The sequence below is a fragment of the Bicyclus anynana genome, chromosome 2, assembly GCF_947172395.1.
Source record: "Bicyclus anynana chromosome 2, ilBicAnyn1.1, whole genome shotgun sequence".
In the NCBI taxonomy this organism is placed as follows: Eukaryota; Metazoa; Arthropoda; class Insecta; order Lepidoptera; family Nymphalidae; genus Bicyclus; species Bicyclus anynana.
The window spans coordinates 17,616,644-17,637,840 of record NC_069084.1 but is presented as its reverse complement, the minus strand read 5'-3'; the positions used below and the strand labels follow the sequence as shown (position 1 = coordinate 17,637,840).

General features: G+C 37.3%; 1 protein-coding gene across 1 annotated transcript; it reads left to right on the top strand.

The window, feature by feature from the left end:
* Window positions 1–19,965, top strand: LOC112055805 (myrosinase 1). The gene is made up of 11 exons (XM_052887281.1): window positions 1–47; window positions 9,454–9,563; window positions 10,990–11,137; window positions 11,765–11,931; window positions 12,560–12,820; window positions 13,494–13,582; window positions 14,265–14,412; window positions 14,653–14,816; window positions 16,181–16,333; window positions 17,817–17,908; window positions 18,569–19,965. The coding sequence occupies exons 1-11, from the start codon at window positions 19–21 to the stop codon at window positions 18,837–18,839; spliced, it is 1,632 nt and encodes a 543-aa protein (XP_052743241.1). The 5' UTR covers window positions 1–18; the 3' UTR covers window positions 18,840–19,965.
* Window positions 19,966–21,197: the final 1,232 nt, after the last annotated feature.

The window sequence follows — 21,197 nt, the reverse complement described above, 5'->3', positions numbered from 1 at the left end:
AACGTTTCAGTAATCACAATGTCGGCTTTCCAAGCAGTTGTTTTGTGGTAAGTGACGAGTGACAACTTAGTTACTTAGTTTCCGCGTTAGTGACAACGGGTAATTCAAACAATTAATATGTGAAAAAAATACATACGAAAAGTAAACGTAAATTTAAAAAAAAATATTTCAATAAAAATAAAATTAAAATGTGACAAACGCATTAGTGATAACGGGCAATTCAAAAAATTCTTAATACAATAAAAAAACATACGAAAACGAACGAAGTTGCCAAAAATTGTTCTACATAAATTGTTCTACATCAATAAAAATACAAATAATTTGTGAAAATGAAACCTACGAAGTGTTAAAATTTGCTCCGAATTACCACCTAAGTTAATTACGAATTTAGAAATGTTGGTACTGTACTACGGATTGATAAATAAATTAAAAATAAATTTAAATAAAATCTAAATCCTCTTCGATCCCACAGGAGCGAAGCATAGTGCCTATAAATACTGATATACCAACCAGCCATAAAAAGCTATAGAAAGCCACAAAAAATACCATTCAAATAAACTATATAAACAGGTGACTACGAAGCCCCATACCTACTTAGATTATTAATTCGGTGTATAGGACCTCCCACCAGGTGGACTGAAAACATCAAGCGAGTCGCAGGGATTCGTTGGATGCAGGTGGCTCAGTATCGGGATGGTTGGAAGTCCCTACAAAAGGCCTATGTCCTGCAGTGGACGTCCATCGGTATGATGATATGATGATGATGACGATGGGTACCTCATTTTAAGTAATTCGTCGGTTATGGTACCTATGTTAACCAGTTACAGTTAGTTTATATTTTGTGTCGATTAAAAACATTTTATACAGGATGATCGGGAGTATTTCCCATAACTTCAAGATGTGGATGAGATGAGATGAGATAAAGGAGCCGAACTGCATAACCAATAATATTTTTTTAACTAAAAAATAAAAACTTTTTATGATTTCATACAAAGCAATTCATATTCCGACTATCCATGTAACACACGCTTTTATCTTGTCATGCATTTTAAATCAAACTTGGCTGCGTCATAATTGTAAGGATCCGTATAAGGGACACATTTTAAGATCTATTTATAAAAGAAATATTTTTTACTCCTAAAATATTAATTTTAGAATACATGTTCCTTATACATTTTTAATTAATTTTCCTTATAGAATATAACCCTAGACTTATGGGAAATACTCCCCAGCACCCTGTATAATATGTGTTAAAAAGAAACTTTGTTACTGAAATTGTATTGTACTGCCAAAAAAAACACGTAGTCTATACACAAGTGTCTTTTATAAAAATTAATTTAGTTATCCAAAGTTCAACTTTATATAATTGTTTTTTCAAAGACTTAGTATTACTAAAATACATAAATAAGATAACATAGCTTGGAATTGTTCTATATAATATTCTATTTAACAGGTAGTGTAACAGGAAATAAAATTAGTTTTCTTTTCATTTATTATCTGGATACTAATTATATTTTAGAATCAAGTTAAATCCTGAAGTAAAGCGGTGATAACACTTTTTACCCAACTACGGCGAAGCCAAAAGGAAGGGTAATGATTTTGGCAGTGTATGTAAATATGTATCTATAAATGTATGTATATATGTTCTACCGTAGCGCCTATACTACTGAATCGATTTTAATGAATTAGGTGTCAAAAGATTCTTATTAATAGTCCGGGTAACATAGGCTATATAAATTTTAACGTCGACCAAAATTAAACTGAGATAATAATCACGTGTTTGGTATCAAAAGAAAGGTCTTGGCGAGCACATTACAAATACGTATATATATTATATTATTAAAGTCAAAATGAATATTAAAAATGCGGCAGTCGTTTCACTGACGTATTACCCAAAGAATGCGACGATGTAGATATTGCACGGCTAGTATAAAATTTTGATTGGGAAGCGGAATAATATTAAATAAAAAATAAAGCTTAAAAACTATAACTACGTAAAAAATAATTCTAAAAAGAACGAAACAGGAAAATATTTCAGATAGATATCGAGAAAGGGGATGATGACTATGAGTATAATGATTTTTATGATACAATCGGTTAAATAAGGTCAATATTAACTAATTTATACATAAAAAGCCAAGATTGTCTGGATATTTGCAAAATAAGATTATAAAATTTCAAAATCTATTAAAAATCTTTTATCGTAATTAGATGAAAATTCATACAGTTTTAGCTTCCTTATATTAAATGTGACATTTTTTAATAAATGCACAAATAACAAAAATATTAGTAATTTTGTTTGAACGCACATACAAATCTAACGATCATTACATTCATTACCTACGACGTCATTAGTTCGTGCCATTTTATATGGAGCGTTTTTTAGGGATCCGCGGCAGCGCCTCAAATCTGACCCTTTAAATCCCTGTAGCTCCGAAAGTAATGATCGCAGATACCCTGTTCCTTTTACAAAATTGCTTTACTATTAGCATACTCTTAATTTGTATAGAATTTAAAAAACTGTCATCATCCCTAATGCAGGAGTACTAAAATTGTAAAGGAAGAGTCGTGGTCCTACCTACCGCATACCTACTGTGGACCTGCCAATGCATAGCTTTAAGCAATGTGTTAAAAAACATTTACTTAGTCGAGGGTACTACAACATTGATGAGTTCCTTAATGATAAAGATGCTTGGAGGCCGTTGGATCAGCTTCCACCTTCACACAGGAAGTAAAACTATAAGAAATTTAAACAGTAATTGTTATCAATTGTAAATTATAATACTGTATGACTTTTTCAAAAGAGCAACTGTTGAGTTTCTTGTCGGTATCTTCTCAGCAGAACCTGCCTTTCGAACCGGTGGTAGAATCTTTACAAATAGTCAACTGACGTGTCAAAAATGCTTGTAAACTGAGCCTACTTGAAATAAATGATTTTTGATTTTGATTTTGATTTTGCAAACAAGTCCATTATACAAAGGTAGGTACCTATATAGTAGGTATATAATGGGTGCGATCACGGCTATAACTTGGCCATTTTTGTACCTGTGCATATCTCGATTCCTATCTGAAATATTTTCTTGTTTCCTCCTTTTTAGAGTTATTAAAACATAATCGAGTTGTAGTTGTTGAACTTTATTTTTTATTCATTATACATTAAGAGCGCGCAGCGCGTCGGTACATGGATAAAATTCGAAGCGCAAACGAGACGCCGAATTATGACTTTCACGTGAGTGAAAAGCACGGAGAGATTGACGCGCGACGCAAATTTTATAACGTGAGCGCCAAGACCATTTTTACCTAATTGCAAGTAAATTAAAAAACATAACGAAAAACAAAATGGCCATGTTAAGATATATACCTAATTTTCTATACAAAACAAAAATTTAAGAAAATAAGTTTGCTTTTCCTGAGATTGAAAGCAAAATGTGAGCAAAACACGTATTTTTCAAAAAAGTAAACTATCGAGAAAAGTTTTACAAATTGTGTATTTTGTATAGTCATAACGAAGCTAACACTTTGAAATATCATTTACCCAAATATCAGGCTCCTAACTTTTCCAGAATCTGAGATCCAGAACCATTTATAACCACCAAATTACATATTGCACACTCTTAATTATTGTATTATTATCAACCAGATATAATTACATTAAATTAACAACTGGTGCTTAATTTAACCCTAAAAGGTGATATTCATAACTCATTATACGTATATAATTAGCTTAATTGTTTATTAGTTCCACAGAACAAACAGCGCTAAAAGGTGACGCTTTTAGATTAGTTTAATACATGGAATTACCTGAGGTCAATGACTAAGGCCAAAATGTTCTTGTTCTTCAAACATGTAATTGTGAATACAATACCTACGATGTAATATGATTTTAAATGACGTCTTAATTGTTTACATAAATGATACTTATCACACTATCACATCACACTTGTGTGTAAGTGTGTAAGTGTGTAAGTATAGGTATTTGTTCCGCATTTACGCTGCGGTTACAGAAGCGATTTGTCTGAAATTTGGAATGGAATTAGATTTTACTCTGGATTAACATATAGACTTTTCATGCCGGAAAAATCCAAAATTCCCGCGGGATTTGTGAAAAATTGAATTCCACGCGGATGAAGTTGCGGGCGTCCGCTAGTCCTACTAATATTATAAACGCGAAAGTATGTTTGGATGTATGTTTGGTTGTTTGGATGTTTGTTACTCTTTAACGCCGCTACTACTGAAGAGATTTGGCTGAAATTTGGAATGAAATTAGTTTTATTCTGGATTAACACATAGGTTACTTTTTATCCCGAAAAAATCCATGGTTTCAAGAGATTTGCGAAAACTGATGATTTTAATGATATGAATGTTTGTTACTCTTTCACGCCTCGACTTCTTAAACGAATTAGCTGAAATTTGGTATTGAGATATATTATAGCATGGATTAACACATAGGCTAGACTTTTAATTCCGGAAAAATCCATGGTTCCCGAGGAATTTGTGAAAAACTAAATTCCACGCGGATGAAGTCGCGGGCGTCCGCTAGTATATACATAAATATTAATTGATTATGAAACACGGCTAAAAGTCATGTGATATTAGGTCGGAGTATGCCCGACTAGTTTCGAACCCATACGTAGTTTTAGCCGTGTTTCATAATCAATTAACCATTCGCTGCCCGCGAGTATTTTATCGAAAAGCCCGTCTGCGTTGAAGAAGCCGACAGTCAGTGAATGCGGTTTTAATCTACCGTTGTGAGCCATTTAAAAAATCTTTATATTCCTCTATTATGTGGAGCATGATACTGTTCTCGCCTATTGCCCTTAGTTTACTTTATATTTTTTTACATGTCACGTATCGGATACGATGGGCGACCGGTCGTCCATTTAGGAGTCAAGTGGTAATATGAATAACACTCACGATACGTTTAAATTCTGAAATATACATTAATATTATAATCTGAGTAAACATAAAATTGCGCAAGTGTGCGCTCGTCGTTAAATTCATAGGTATCACTTTTTGCGGTGATTTTGTAGATACGTGATATATTTAAAGTATAAAATAGTCATTGTACAACACCACAAATTTTACCTCTTTAAAATGTAAGTAAAGATAAGTATTCTTGTAGTATACCCATTCGTTTGACACCAGTATATTACTTACGTGGGTTGCATAAAAGATTGGAAATTCGCCAAATTGTATTTAGTGTTATCGCCGCGTTGGCCGCTTTTAAATCTACATGTTTTTAATAAATAGTGTAGGGAATAGTAGTCTGTGACGGATATGACGTCGCTCGATCTCGTGTTGGCTTCAGTGTGCTCGTGGCGTTCGAGCCGTCCACATCTCTTGGGTTACTTGGAATAGACGGGGATAGTGACTTGAGTGGAAAAGGGGAGTGTTTGTATACAGCCAAAGGATCCTTTAACCCTACACACATCGTTCACAAGTGCGTGACTTCACTCAAGGTCATTCTCTGCCATTCTAGGGTCTTATTTTGGTTACAGTTTGATTTGTTTATTAAGTTTCCTGAAAAGTGTTGTGAATCATACCTTTATTCGACATTAGTTTTTTTTATATTTGTAATTACTTTTGAGTCCTATAATATTAGTGGGTAAAATTTCGTCACTTAACTAAAAATGCATGATGATTGTAAATACCACAGAACAGAAAACGTTTGAAATATTGATTCATAAACAATGAACAAGCAGTTTTGATAATATTTACATTTATAATTAAAACTAGTGGACGCTCGCAACTTCGTTAGCGTGTGATTCAATTTATCATAAAGCCTGCGGGTAGGTACTACGGATTTTTCGTTTAAATCGATTTAGCCAGAGATTAGCCCGGACAAACAAACAGACAGATAAATATTATAGAAAAGCTTAATAAATTGCGTTTCATTTTCGCGAAAATAACTAAGTACTAAGTAAAACTGAGGCGGACAATAATTAATGTGGAAAATTGGCCTTTACCCTACAGAGGGGTTCTCATTTAAAAAATTAAGGAAATATATATTATAAGCATAAAAATATACCATCATAACAAAACACGATTCAATTATATAGAAATATTGTACAAACAAACAGAAAAAGAAATAGATACAAATATAAATATAAAAATTATTAATAAAAAGATATAATGCAGAAAATGTACAAAATATAAAAGCGATACCTACTTTGTTTTGTATAAAAAGTATAAGAATAATTATTATCATATGTAAATGAGAAATAATAAAAGGCTTTTTTATTTTATTTATTTTCTGCTAAAAACCATTGGAAAATACCAAAGACAATAAGAAAAGAAAAATTAATATCTTAAAGATAAATAAAAAGATCATAATACTTTGACCTTGCTCAGTAGATGACTATTAATCATTATAATTATTCCGGCAGTCGTTTCAGTCAATAGTCTTATATCGCAAAGCTTCGACCAACTTAGCTTAACTGTTGGATCAAGGGTCGGATACAGAAAGTTGTAATTCTTGAGACGGCGCGTATTGTGAAGAGGTTTCTCACTCTGGAGCCCTGACCACCGGTTTCTTGGCACTCAAAATGCCCCTCAAAAGGGGCAAATAAATCTATAACAATCTTGATAATTCTGCTTTCATAATGAAATCATAGAGCCGTGATAGCCCAGTGGATATGACCTCTGCCTCCGATTCCTGAGGGTGTGGGTTCGAATCCGGTCCGGGGCATGCACCTCCAACTTTTCAGTTGTGTGCATTTTAAGAAATTAAATATCATGTGTCTCAATCGGTGAAGGAAAACATCGTGAGGAAACCTGCATACCAGAGAATTATCTTAATAATCTCTGCGTGTGTGAAGTCTGCCACTCCGCATTGGGCCAGCGTGGTAGACTATTGGCCTAACCCCTCTCATTCTGAGAGGAGACTCGAGCTCAGCAGTGAGCCGAATATGTGTTAATGACGACGAATGATATCATTACTTTATCAAAAAAAGGTTGCTACAACGTTTTACGACATTTTTAATTCATCTTTATTTTGTACACAACGGGGACAAGCAATGATCGTTGATTATACAGCCTGAGTTAAGTTTACGCTATTTTTTGAAGACCTATTATTGACTAGCGGAAGTCCGCGACTTCATCCGCGTGGAATTTAGTTTTTCACAAATCCCTCAGGAACCATGTTTTTTAATGTTCGGGATAAAAAGTAACCTATGTGTTAATCCAGGCTATAATATATCTCAATACCAAATTTCAGCTAATTCGGTTCAGTGGTCGAGGTGTGAATGACTAACAAACATTAATATCATCAAAATCATCAGTTTTCGCAAATCTCGGGGAACCATGGATTTTTTCGGGATAAAAAGTGGCTTATTTAAGTGTTAATCCAAAGTAAAATCTATTTTCATCAGCCAAATCGCTTCAGTAGTAGCGGCGTTAAAGAGTAACAAACATCCAAACTAACATACATCCAAACATCCATACAAATTTTCGCGTTTGCAATATTATTAGGATATGTTTGTTAAGCTTGTTGGTAACAGAAAAGAATAGTACAAAAAGTAATAAAGTTTTAAATGTTACCGGTGGGAATTTCCCTTTAATTCACGACTAATAATATATGCTAAGGCAAAGATATTTTCCTTACTATTCGAGGTTTTCGTTTGACCTACGATTATATGATGCAACATGACATTATTATACTGATAACAGCTAATGTCAATGTGACGACCGGTTTTGTGTCATCTTACCTAATTACTAGCCGGCGCCCCTGGCTTCATCCGCGGTAGTCTGAGGCACACGACGTTACCTATTTGAGTATGTTTCAGAATTATTTTAAAAACTGTGACATATTTTATTTCCCTACTAGCGGCCGCCCGCGACTTCATCCGCGTGGAATTCAGTTTTTCACAAATCCCGCGGGAACCTTACATTTTTCCGGGATGAAAAATAGCCTATGTGTTAATCCAGAGTAAAATCTATTTCTATTCCAAAATTCAGCCAAATCGCTTCAGTAGCCGCAGCGTAAAAGAGGAACAAACATACTTACACACTTACACACAAACTTTCGCCTTTATAATATTAAATTATTAGTGTGCTTATTAGTGTGAAGTTAAGAAAAAAGTGTGCGTTTTGGGCCGCTCGACAGAAGTGCTAGTGCTTCTTTTTAGCTTGGCAACTTCGTTCGTAACACTCCCGATGCAGCGCGCGGGGTGGGGGCTTGTAGCGATGAATGAAGAACCCACGACTGATGCACCTCACTTTCCCGCACGCACGATTTCACACCCAGCGCAGTCTTTCCGCCCGTCGCCCGCATATCATGGGAGTGTTATCAACGAACTTGCCATGTGAATACCTTAAATCTGCTGCCGTATGCGTGAGAGAAAGGGCAGATGTAGTAACGCCGTAACGCGTTACGTTACGAAGTGTTTTTTTAAATCGTGCGTTCCGGTACGATGTCGTGTAGAAACCGAAATGGATTTTCATCTTACTCCTAACTAGCTAGTTCGCTTCCATCTATATTGCATCATTACTTACCATCACGTGAGATTGTGGTCAAGGACTAACTTGTAAAGAATAAAAAAAAGAAAAGCGGTTTTTTTTATTATTTGCAAGTTAGCCCTTGACTACAATCTCACCTGATGGTAAGTGATGATGCAGTCTAAGATGGAAGCGGGCTAACTAGTTCGGAGGAGGAAAAAAGTTCACACTCCTTTCGGTTTCTACACGGCATCGTACCGGAACGCTAAATCGCTTGGCGGTACGTCTTTGCCGGTAGGGTGGTAACTAGTCACGACCGAAGCCTCCTACCAGCCAGACCTGGACCAATTAAGAAAATCTCAAAATGCCCAGCCGGAGATCGAACGCAGGACCTCCGTTTTGTAAATCTACCGCGCATACCACTGCGCCACGGAGGCCGTCAAAATACAAAGGTTTACCCTCCCATAAGAAGTAATCATTTTAAAAATAACGCCGTGATTAATTAAATAATACCACTCATTTAACTAATCCTCTCCGCTCTCCGAATCGAAAGCAGAGGTTTTATACCCGCTGGGTTATCAAGGCTCTTAGCGGCGTATCTTTATGGTATGGGTTTGAATCCGGTCCGGGTCATGCACCTCCAACTTTGCAGTTATGTGCATTTTAAGAAATTATATAAATATCACGTATCTCAAACGGTGAAGGAAAGACATCGTGAGGAAACCTGCATACCTGAGAATTTTCTTAATTGTCTACGTTACGTGTGAAGTCTGCCAATACGCAGTGAGCCAGCGTGGTGGACTATTAGCCTGACCCCTCTTATGCTGAGAGGGGTCAGGCGACTTACGTCCTCCTAATCGAAGGACGAGGTCATATCCACTGGGATATCACGAGTTTAACGGTAGTGGGATGAGGTGGACTATAGGCCTTAACCCTCTCATTCTGAGAGGAGATTCGTGCTCAAAAGAGAGGCGAGTAAGGATTGCTAATGATTGATTGATGCATATGTCTTTACAGTACTCTAATAACGACGTCTTTGGCGAAGGATTTGTGGAGCTTTCCACCTAACCTCAAGTTTGGCGCTGCGTCGGCATCTTATCAAGTTGAAGGAGGTTGGAAAGATGATGGTAAGAATAATTACTGATACTGGATTAGGAAATAAGTAGATCAAATGCTTTTGCTACTAAGAAAGAGAAGTACTAAGTAAGTAAGTTTACGATCCTGACGATGACATAACGAACGACAATGCTTCCCAGGCAACACAAACACAAGCTACACAGCGTCTTCGCCGGCGAAGACGAGGTCCCCGATATCTGACGTCACCCAGACGTGGGCTTTTTAACTCACGATCTCGGGGGCGCCCGGACTGATACACTCAGGCCAAAACACCCTTCCCGAACGGCCCTCTAAGTCGAGGCCCGAGTCTCAGAGGAGACGCCCTTAGAGAGTCGTTCCGCCCACAACTTTCTTCTGCCTTCAGGCCCCATCAGGCGATGCTTCTGCGCTCGCCCAAACCCCCCGGTGACGCCGCTGAGGTCCCATAAGGAGCCTACGGCACTTACACAATCAGAAAAAAAAAAGAAAAAAAAAAAAAAAACTAAGTATCCAAGTTCCGGTTTAATAGCATTATAATATCCAGCTTCATCGTCATCAACCCAAATCCGGCTCACTGCTGAGCTATGTCGGACAGAGTCGGATGTTTTTCGGATTCGTCTCTGTCGTTCTATACATATATAGTATAGTGACCGAGAGAGACGATGAATTAGAGATACACTTTTATAAAAACGAGTTGATTACAAATTCATTCTCTCAATTCTTTATTTGAGAAGGATATTTCCAATTTGTATACGTTGAGCAAGTAGGTAGGACTAGGGTCTTATAATAGCTTTTCGAAATAAAACAACAACTCGATAAATTAATTTGCATTACAAATAGCTTCTAATCTTATTAACACAAATTCTCTCAAATAACCGTGCGGTTTCGTCCGCGTGGTTCCCGTTCACGTGGGAATACGGGGATAGTATATACCCTATGGCATTCCTCGATAAATGGGCTATCTAATATTAGTATAGATAGTATAGATTAGTTACATAAGTAGGTATTTATAATTATTAAGTACTAAGATATCTAACACTAGAGACTCTATGCACATCACTTTTTTTTTGTTCTTTACAAGTTAGCCCTTGATTACAATCTCACCTGATGGTAAGTGATGATGCATTCTAAGATGGAAGTAGGCTAACTTGTTAGGAGGAGGATGAAAATCCACACTCCTCTCGGTTTCAACACGATATCGTACCGGAATGCTAAATCGCTTGGCGGTACGTCTTTGTCGGTAGGGTGGTAACTAGCACGGCCGAAGCCTCCCACCAGCCTGACCTGGACCAATTAAAAAAACCTCAATCGGCCCAGCCAGGGATCGAACGCAGGACCTCCGTTTTGTAAATCCACCGCGCATACCACTGCGCCACGGAGGCCGTCAAATGTCGTCAATCACTGGCTATCATAATCTGTCTTGTAAAAATTTAGCGTTATATTGTCTTTTAATTTTAGGCAAGGGGGAAAATATATGGGACAAATACGTCCATGATCATTCAGGGCTGATAAAGGGCGGCGTCACCGGGGACATTGCCGCCGACTCGTACCACCGTTGGCGGGACGACGTGAAGGTCGCCGCTAAGATGAAACTACAATTTTACAGGTAAAATATTAGGCTGGTTGGAATATCATGACCCATCCTTATTAGCGACCTAGCCTCTTAAGGTCAAAACTTATTATTACGCCTCGGACACGTAACGGAACCCCTGGCTACGCCTCACTTACCTCGCCATCCGGCGCCAACAACGCGCCTATATCACTTCGGATGTCCAAGAGCGAGTGGACATTTTGGATAGGTATTTGAGGCAAGTTAAGAGCTTGTCCTGTACCTTTACCTATGCTACCCGAACACTGAACAAGAGACGTGTTTGGGAAGCAGTGAGAATTATTTTTTTTGTAAAAAATATAAATGAGGATTTTTTACACATTCTTCAGACAATCTGTAATTTTCATACCTTAAAATTTAACATATTTACTTTTTAAATTTAAAACTATAAAATTCACCTCGCCTATTTTTCGCATAAATCAAAAGTTTCTACTACTCCCCAGTCTTCAATTTTGGGTATAGCAGAAGTTCAGGACAAGTTTTGACTTGACTCAAATACCTACTCAAAAATATCCACCAGTTCTCGGACATTCGAAGTGGCGAGTAGACGGCGGGGTGATACGTATCTGTTACGTGTCTAAGGCGTAATACTGAGTTTTGACCTTTATGTTTCTGTTTCTTTAGATTTTCCATAAACTGGCCCCGAATATTGCCCACGGGGTTCACAAACAAGATCAACCAAGCGGGTGTTGACTACTACAGTGATCTTATTGACGGGCTGTTGGCTGAGGGCATTGAACCCATTGTTACTATGTACCATTGGGAGTTGCCTGTCGCTATACAGGACCTGGGTAAGTGGTTTTTTTTATTATTTATCCTTTACAAGTAAGCCCTTGACTACAATCTCACCTGATGGTAAGTGGAAGTAGGCTAATTTGTTAGAAATTTAATAAAAATCAACACTCCTTTCGTTTCTATACGACATTGTACCGGAATGCTAAATCGCTCAGCAATACGTCATTGCTGGTAGGGTAACTAGCCACGACCGAAGACTCCCACCAGCCAGACCTTTTTTTATTCTTTACAAGTTAGCCTTTGACTACAATCTCATCTGATGGTAAGTGATAATGCAATCTAAGATGGAAGCGGGCTAACTTGCAAGGAGGAGAATGAAAATCCACACCCCTTTCGGTTTCTATACGACATCGTACCGGTATTCTAAATCGCTCGGCAGTACGCCATTGCTGGTAGGCGATTGCCAATCTAGCCACGGCCGAAGCACCCATTATCCAGAGCTGAACCAAATAAGAAAACCTAAATCAACCCAGCCGGTGATCGAACCTAGGACATCCGTCTTGTAAATCCCCCGCGCACACCACGAAGGCTGTCAGTTTTGAATACACGCTAATTTCTGAATATTCAAGATTAATTCTGTGAAAGTCAACTTTATACTACTTAGCAGTTCACGTACATTTCCAGGAGGCTGGGCAAACCCTCTCATAGTGGAATGGTTTGGAGACTTCGCCAGGGTTATCTTCAAAATCTACGCCGAGCGCGTGAGGACCTGGCTCACTTTCAACGAGCCGGTAGCCTTCTGCGATTACGGCTACAACTCTGGGATGTATGCCCCAGGGGTGCAAGAGCAAATCTACGGACCATACCTTTGCAATAAGCATGTACTGCTCGCCCACGCGAAAGCATACAGGATATTTCATAAAGAATTCCGCCCAAGATACACAGGTTTGTTATTTTATAGACTTTTAAAAAAAATAAACTTTAAAACTATTAAAAAAATTAATTCAATACAAACTAACAATCGAATCTTTCCTCTTTACAATATTAGTATCATCATTATCAACACATATTCGGCTCACTGCTGAGCTTGTGTCTGCTCTCAGAATGAGGAGTTAGGCCAACAATTTACCACGCTTGCCCAATGCTGATTGGCAGACTTCACACACACAGAATTAAGAAAATTCTCTGGTATGAAGGTTTTCTCACGATGGTTTTCCTTCACCGTTTGAGACACGTGATATATAATTTCTTCAAATACACACAACTGAACAGATGGAGGTGTATTTCATGACTGGATTCGAACCTATACCCTCCGGAGTCGGAGACAGAGGTCATATGCAATGGGCTATCCTGGCACGGCCAGAGAGGTCGACAAAGCTTAATCAATGACTAACGGACGCCGCGCGATTTCACCAGCGTGGTTCCTGTTCCCGTAAAAATATGGGGATAAAATATAGCCAATAGCACTCGGGGATAGAGTAGCTTCTTAAAAGTCAAATATTTTTTCAAATAGGTTCAGTAGTTTTAGACTTTTAGAGCCTATTCAATGCAAGCAAACATAATCAAATCTATCCTCTTTATAATATTACGTGTAGTAAAGAAAATTTTCTATTCACAGGCAAAATTTCACTCGCAAATAACGTATTGTGGATAGAACCGCTTGACCTGAGCTACTCTTCGCTGGCAGAACTTGGCAGACAACATCAGGTCAGCATCAGAGTATTGTTTAGATCAAACCAATAACGGCTAGGTCATCGTCATTTTACTAACCAACCTTCAAAAAGGAGGAGGAGGAGGTTCTATGTTCGGAGCTTTTTTTATGTACGTCCAGCCAAAGATTTTATACCTACTATTAGTTACGTCACTAACGCGTCAAATCTGAGACGAACAGACGAACAAAGGTGGTTAATTATCTTAATTTCATTTAGTCGCACATAGTTGATCCCCGAAAGTTATTTCAACAAATTATACCCAAATATTGTCTACAATGTCGACTTGTGTATACAGTAAGTGTAAAAACTACATATGTATACATAAATATGGGTGCTGGGGAGTATTTCCCATAACTTAAAGGAGCCGAACTGCATAACTAAGATTTTTAACTAAAAACATTTTTTTTATGTTTTCATACAAAGTAATTCAAATAATCCCGCCTTTATCTATCCTTGCATTTTGAAATACGTAAAACTTGGCTACGTCACAATTATAAGGAAGGGGCACATTTTAAGATCAATTTACTAAAGAAATATTATTTACCTCGAAAATATTTATATTAAAACACATATAACCCCAGAGTTATGGGATGTACTTCCGAGTACCCTGTTTAATATAATGTAAGTATGATGATGTACGCAAAATATGATGATGATGGTGGGTTCCATATTTTCAGACCGGCAGATATTCTCATCCAATATTCTCTAAGGAGGGCGGTTGGCCGCCGTCCATTGAGAAGTTGATGGAGGAATACAGTCTCAAGCAAGGCTTCAAGGAGTCCAGACTACCCAAATTCACTAGACACGAGATCGAATTCATAAAAGGTAAAATAAACTTTCTTCTAAGCCTTACGAGGGGAGTTACGAGGGAAAGCAGCAAGGGAAGTGAGCAGAGACGTCGTTTGGCCTCGTTACTCATCTTTTCTCAAAACTGATCGTGTGTTGGTCGCGATAATCTATGGAACCCATTGACTTCTTATCAGAACCCTATACTGCGCGTGGCCTGGCACGCACTTAGCCTAATACTTATAAATAATTTATGTCTATAATTCTCGTGATTTCCAGGCACAGCAGACTTCTATGGACTGAACTACTACACGACTAACATGATCAGACCAGCCATACCAGGGGATAAACCAGGCATATGGTTCCTCAACGGATCACCGGAACTAAATGCCACATTGCTTAAACCAAAGGGAGCGTATTATGGCCACGATGACTTACTTCCGGTAACTTTTTTGTTCTTTTTCCGATTTTACCACCAGATTACCTATAAACTCGTTGAGCGAGCTCAAGTTGAGCGTTGAACGAATAAAGTACACGATTTCTCGATTCATGTACAGTTTTTAACCGACTTCAAACAAAAGTAGAAGGTTCTAAATTCGAGTTTATTTTTTTTCTTAAGCATGTTACGCGATTACTCGAAGACCCCTAGACTGATTTGAATAATTCTTTTTTTGTTTGGGTATATATACTCTTGACTTAGTCCCATAGTTATAATATCAGGATCTGGCGATGTGATCTAGGAGAAATCGAAGGGAACTTTAAAAAATCGTAAGGGCGACAATGCATTTGTTAATTTTTTCATCAAACACTTTAAAGCATTTTATAATTGAATGAAGGTCTAGAGTCGATCTGATGATTAAACCGAAACTCAGACGAGGGAACTCCTCAACGTTTACAACAGTTTATTACCTTGTGTTTGGGCTTGATTAATTTATATTGATGAGAACTTTCCACTAAGATGGGTTGTGACTGTCATTATTGGTCTTGTGATAAAGATGAAGGTCAGTTAATGGAAATCCTCAACGGTTTACAGTAGCTACCTTGTGATTGGGCTTGATTAATTTATATAGATGAGAACTTTTCATCTAAAGGGGCTGTAACTGGCATTAGGGGACTGGCGATAAAGACGAGGGACAGTTTTCAGTGGCTACCGTTTGTAAAGCTTATTTCATACGGTTCAATATGCCAAAATACTCAGTTCGAAAAAAAAGAAATTGAGATGAAAATTTTCCATAGAACAACCACTACCTCTAGTACTACTCGTACTAGAAAATCATAAAGATTTGGGGTTTTCAGATAGTGTTTTTTCATGTAGTTCTTTTAGAAATGGGTTAAATTAACTCGACACCAGCTAAGCACCGCCTTCAAGCTGATCAGTTGGTAGAACATAATATGATTATTATTTATTAATGCATCTTTGAAATCGATTAAACTTTTTTCTTAAAAAGATTTTATTTTTCCGTATTTATTGTGTCCTAGCTTTATGATCATAAACGCCGCAGTATAGGTAATTTTGATCACTTGTTTCAGTAATTTTGATTTTAACACAAAATTACATAACAGATTTTTATGAAAATTTACAGGACCAATGTAGAAGTATACTCATTCAAACAAAAAAAATAATTTTCAAAATTGGTTAATGAATGACGAAGTTATAAGGTAACAAACATTAAAAACCATATTCGTCAAATTAAGGACCTCCTCCTTTTTTGAAATCGGTTAAAAATTAGGCACGTCTGGGTATAGTATTCGTTCTATAGTAGACCGTTAAAATGGACTGATAACGATGATGATTTATTCTATGCAGGTTAAGCCAGAAGGCCTACGCAAAGAGCTGAACTGGCTGAAAGAACAGTACGGAGACATCGACTTCTTCATCACTGAGAACGGATACTCCACGACCGCCTACAATTTGGCCGACTACGAAAGAGTGAAATACATGAGGGATCATTTGGAACAGGTACCTATTAATAAAACCAATCAACCACCACGTAGGCGAGGTGGTCATCGCAGGCTTCGTGATTTTGTCGGATTTGCCGCCAGAGCCTCGTCAATCAGTGTGCTGGATGCATCACGAGTAGGTAAGGTTGTCAGTTGGGAAGGCTGATTGGTACTAGCATCCCTTTGACGTTCTAGGGAACCGCTGGATGGCTGCCGGCTCAAGACCGTGGTGTTTGAAAGTTCTTACAAGAGGATTTGGAGAAGGAGAAAAGAAAAGGATTATGATCAATAGGTCCATATAATGGATAAATTAATTGAAGTGTATTTGTATGATTTAAACATAAATGTGTTTATCCAAGTGCTTATAGTTATTTACACGTTACCACGATAAAAACAAGCGTCCGCTAGTGATTAGTATAATATTGGATTTTTTATGCTTATAATTAAACGGAACGAGCAGGTCTGTTACGTTTAATGATGAATTGAAAACCATCACCTATAGAAAGAAAGAAAGGACAAATAAAATACTTTTTCACTTCACAAACAGCACATCCTATTTTACATAATGTTCAACTAACAAATATACAAAATTTTACAGTAGATAAAATCTGCTCCATGCGATCTGTACGATGCGGATCAGGGGACGCACTTGTTTGACTTTCTATGAAAAGGGAAATAAAATGCGATGCTTCCGATAAAAAGCTCCACTTCATCATCTCTTTTCCCTTATCCCACTTAAGTAGGGTCTGCAAAATATTATGTCAATCACCTCCGTTCGTCTCTATTACTCGTCAATTCACCATCCACTCCCTTTACGCACATGTCCTCTTTCACGCCAACCATCTCTTCTTTTTCCTTTCTCTCCTCTTGTGTCCTTCCACTTGCAAATTCAACATTCTTCTGGTAATATAACTTTCATCCCTTCGCAAATACATGTCCTTATCAAGCTAACCTTTTACTCCTATTTTTTTCTGTCACTAGTGCCACTTTCGGACTTGCTTTTATACTCGTATTCCCTATTTTGTCAATTCTTGTCTCACTGCACGTCCATCTCATCATCCAACTAAAATCCATTTGATGCGATGCTTCCGATAAATAATTCCACTCCATCATCTAATTTCCCTTATCCCACTTTAGTGGGAACGTCGTGGGTCCGCAAATTATGTCAATCTCCTCCATTCGTCACATGCATTCTTCTACTCTCTGTCTCTTTCACCTTCCAACACTCTGATAGTATAGGACCACGCATACATACATCGACAGGTCTTACAACCGTTTTGTATATTTTACCCTTAAGTCTAAGAGGCATTCGAGGGTCACGTATAATACCTGATTTACATCCCGCATTCATTATACATTACTCGTCTCGGTTCACAAAAAGCTTCACTACTACTAAGAAATATCGGAAGAAATTGGAAGAATAACTATGTATAAAAGTCTGATCTTTGAATTTAGGAAAAGCAGCACCGATACATACTGCTTATGTTACTTACCTGTTCCAGATGTTGCTGTCCATCAAAGAGGACAAAGTGAGCGTGGTGGGTTACGCGGCGTGGTCTCTCGTAGACAACTTCGAGTGGCTTGGAGGTTACTCGTAAGTACCATGTCAAATTGAAATTCACACTAAATTGGGTATTGTGACCATGCATATGGCCCATATGATGGTTATACGGATGGTTAAGAAGGCTCAGAGTCACACGATGGAACGAGCTATGAGGAGTATCTCTGCGTGATATAATCAGAAATGAGGCGATCCATAGAAGAACCAAAGTTACCGAAACGAATCGCGAAGCTAAAGTAGCAATGAGCGAGAACATAGTGAGGAAACCGATTTTCAATTCAGGATTAAAAATTTCCTTAATTCTCTTCGCATGCGAAGTCTTTCAATCCGCATTGTGCCAGCGTGGTCCTATACTATCCTAACCCCTCTACTTCTGATAGGAGACGCGTGAACAGTGAGCTGAATATTGGTTGTTAATGATAATGAAGCGCAGTGTTGGTTGAACCCCACCAGGTGGACTTACGACATCAAGCGAGTCGCAGGGACTCGCTGGATGCAGGTGGCTCAATATCATGATGTTTGGAAGTCCCTACAAAAGGCCTATGTCCTGCAGTGGACGTCCATCGGCTGATATGATGATGATGATGATGATGATGATGAAGACGAATAAGATGAATGATGATGACTACTGCTGAACTCTACTAAAACTAAAATTATATACCTACTTATGTAAGTTATTTCAAATGTTTCCAGGACGAAGTTCGGCCTCTACGAAATAGATTACGAGCATCCAAACCGCACCAGAACCGCGCGCGCCTCCGCACATTACTACAGATGTGTCATAGAGAAGCGATCTTTAGACGTTCCGAAATCTTGCTACGTAAAGAACTACACACACAACAGAACTAGACGAACGGACAACCTTGCACCAAATAGGGGGATATCGACACAGTGTACAATAGTTTTAAACATTCTCGTATTAGCGGTAGGTTTTATATTAAGTACCATAATAACTATAAATTAGAAAAATAAATATTTATTGTTTATTGTATTAGCCAATTTAGTGATACTGTGTAGATAATAACTGTATTTACTACCTAGTAGTTGGCATATACCTATCGATTACAAAAAAGCATTCGACTCGGTGTCACACAAGTATATCTGGGAAACACTAGCAACACAAAATGTGGAAAACGAATAAGAGTAAGAGTAAGTAAGAGTAAGAGTACTCAAAGTGTATACAGGAAGAGTAAAAGTAGAGTTATTCTAGAAACAACCGGCCCTTGGTTCCCTGTAAAGTGTTTCCAGTGGGAGACCCACTGTCACCGATACTATTTAATAGCCACATTAGAATTGATAATAAGCAAACTTGACGAGAATGAATGCGGTATAAAAGTAAAAACTATCTAGTATCTTAGTAAGTATCTTAGTCATCTATATTTTTCCGACGACTTGGTGCTTATCAGAGAAAAAAAGAAAGATCTACTACTACTACTACTACTAGGAAATTTACTGCGGGTTACTGCAAGTTAATATGGAATAAGTACTAGAGCCTTATAGACATATTTAAGAGCAATATGCCAATCAAACTGAAGACTAAAGTTATGAAATCTTGCCATAAACCATACGTGACCTCTGCTTGCCAGACATGGAAGTTTATGAAAAATAGCACAAATAAAATTATAGCGTGCCCAGAGTATGATAAACATGAAAAAAAAACATACAAAAGTAACATTAACATGCAACATTACAAAAGCAACAGAATATTATGGTTAAGACCAAACTCTTGCATTAAAATGGAAGTGGACCGGACGTAGCACGCCTGCAAGATCAAAGCTGGACAAAATAAATGACGGAATGGAGGGGGTCAGTGGGTGAAGGAAAGAAAAATCTTGTAACAGATAGGAGGATGAAATTAAATACACGATGGGTCCAAACTAGATGCAAATAGTGCAATTCAGAAAAAACTGGCACAATTTGGACACACACACACAACTGGAGGAGACTTTTACCCCCAGACAGGTTCTTTCAAAGTAATTATTCCAGTATTATACCTATTTTTATTAAACTGAAAGTACTAAGTATTAAATAATAAACTACTTTGTAAAGTAGCATTTTCTGTAAGAAATAAAAGGCCTTTTCTATTTTAAGTATTTTTATTTATTTTATTTTATTTTTAAATTTTTAAATTTTATTTCAAATTCCTATTTGATTTTAAGAAGGTAATGTGTGAAAAAAATAGTTAAACAATTATATAAATTAAAAACAAACCACTGATTTCTGGAAACCGATAAGAATATCTAGTATCATGATATACAGTTTAGAGATATAAACCTGTGATCAGGACGCCAGAGTGAGGAGTTCCCTCCTCACAATACCTCCTCTCAAAATATTACCTACCATCCGTGACCGACATTTTCTAACTAATTCAATAGCCAAGTGAAAGCTTCTACAATGTTAGTGAGGTTTGGTTTTGACATTCTTCCTAGAACTCATGTAACTTCATTCCTAAACCCCTAATCTTTAAGAAATACCTTCCTATACCATTTTTGTTTATTTTTTATTTAATGTCATTTGCTTATCTATTCCGCCCTGATTTAAAAACTTATAATTATACCATTTGCATAAATATTTGCTGCCTAATCATAATATCTGAGTAAAAAATGAGAATTTGTTTATTTGTAATCGATAGACACTGAAACTACTAAACCGGTTTTAATATTTTAGTCTCCCATTTGAAAGGAAAGTTATATCATTGAACTTTCAAATTTAACTTTTTTGTAGTTTCTATATGTATATGCCAAGGATCCGTGGAACATTTTTACAATTCTTTAGTAACTTTTGAAACGCTCAACTTTTTTATTTACGAAAGTTCTAGATGGTAGCTAACTGGGTTATCAATAGGTAATCGTATGGAATATGAAAGGATAATATGTGAAAATAAGGTTAAGGGTGATCAGAGTCGCGGGCGCCGGTAGTAATAAATAGATGTCTTACACTTAGATTACACGAGGACTGGTCGACCCTTAGGTGGACCGAGGACATCAAGCGGATTGCAGGAAGTCCATGCAAGAGGCCTATGTCCAGCAGTGGACGTCCATCGTCTGTTAATGATGATGATGATGATGATGACCCCCTTTGGTGCCGAGGTTATGGACTGATCAAATGGTTTGTATCAGTTCTATTGCTTGTTTATTAAGGATACCTAATTTTTTATCATGACACTATCATACTTATAGCTAATCTATTCAAAAAAGTTCTAGAAAGTTAAAACAAACGTTTTTTATAAATGTATTATTTCGAAACTACTGCTTGAATTCAACTATGGTCCCCTAAACAATTTCGACATTATTGACATCACGAAAAATTATTTTATTTTAAG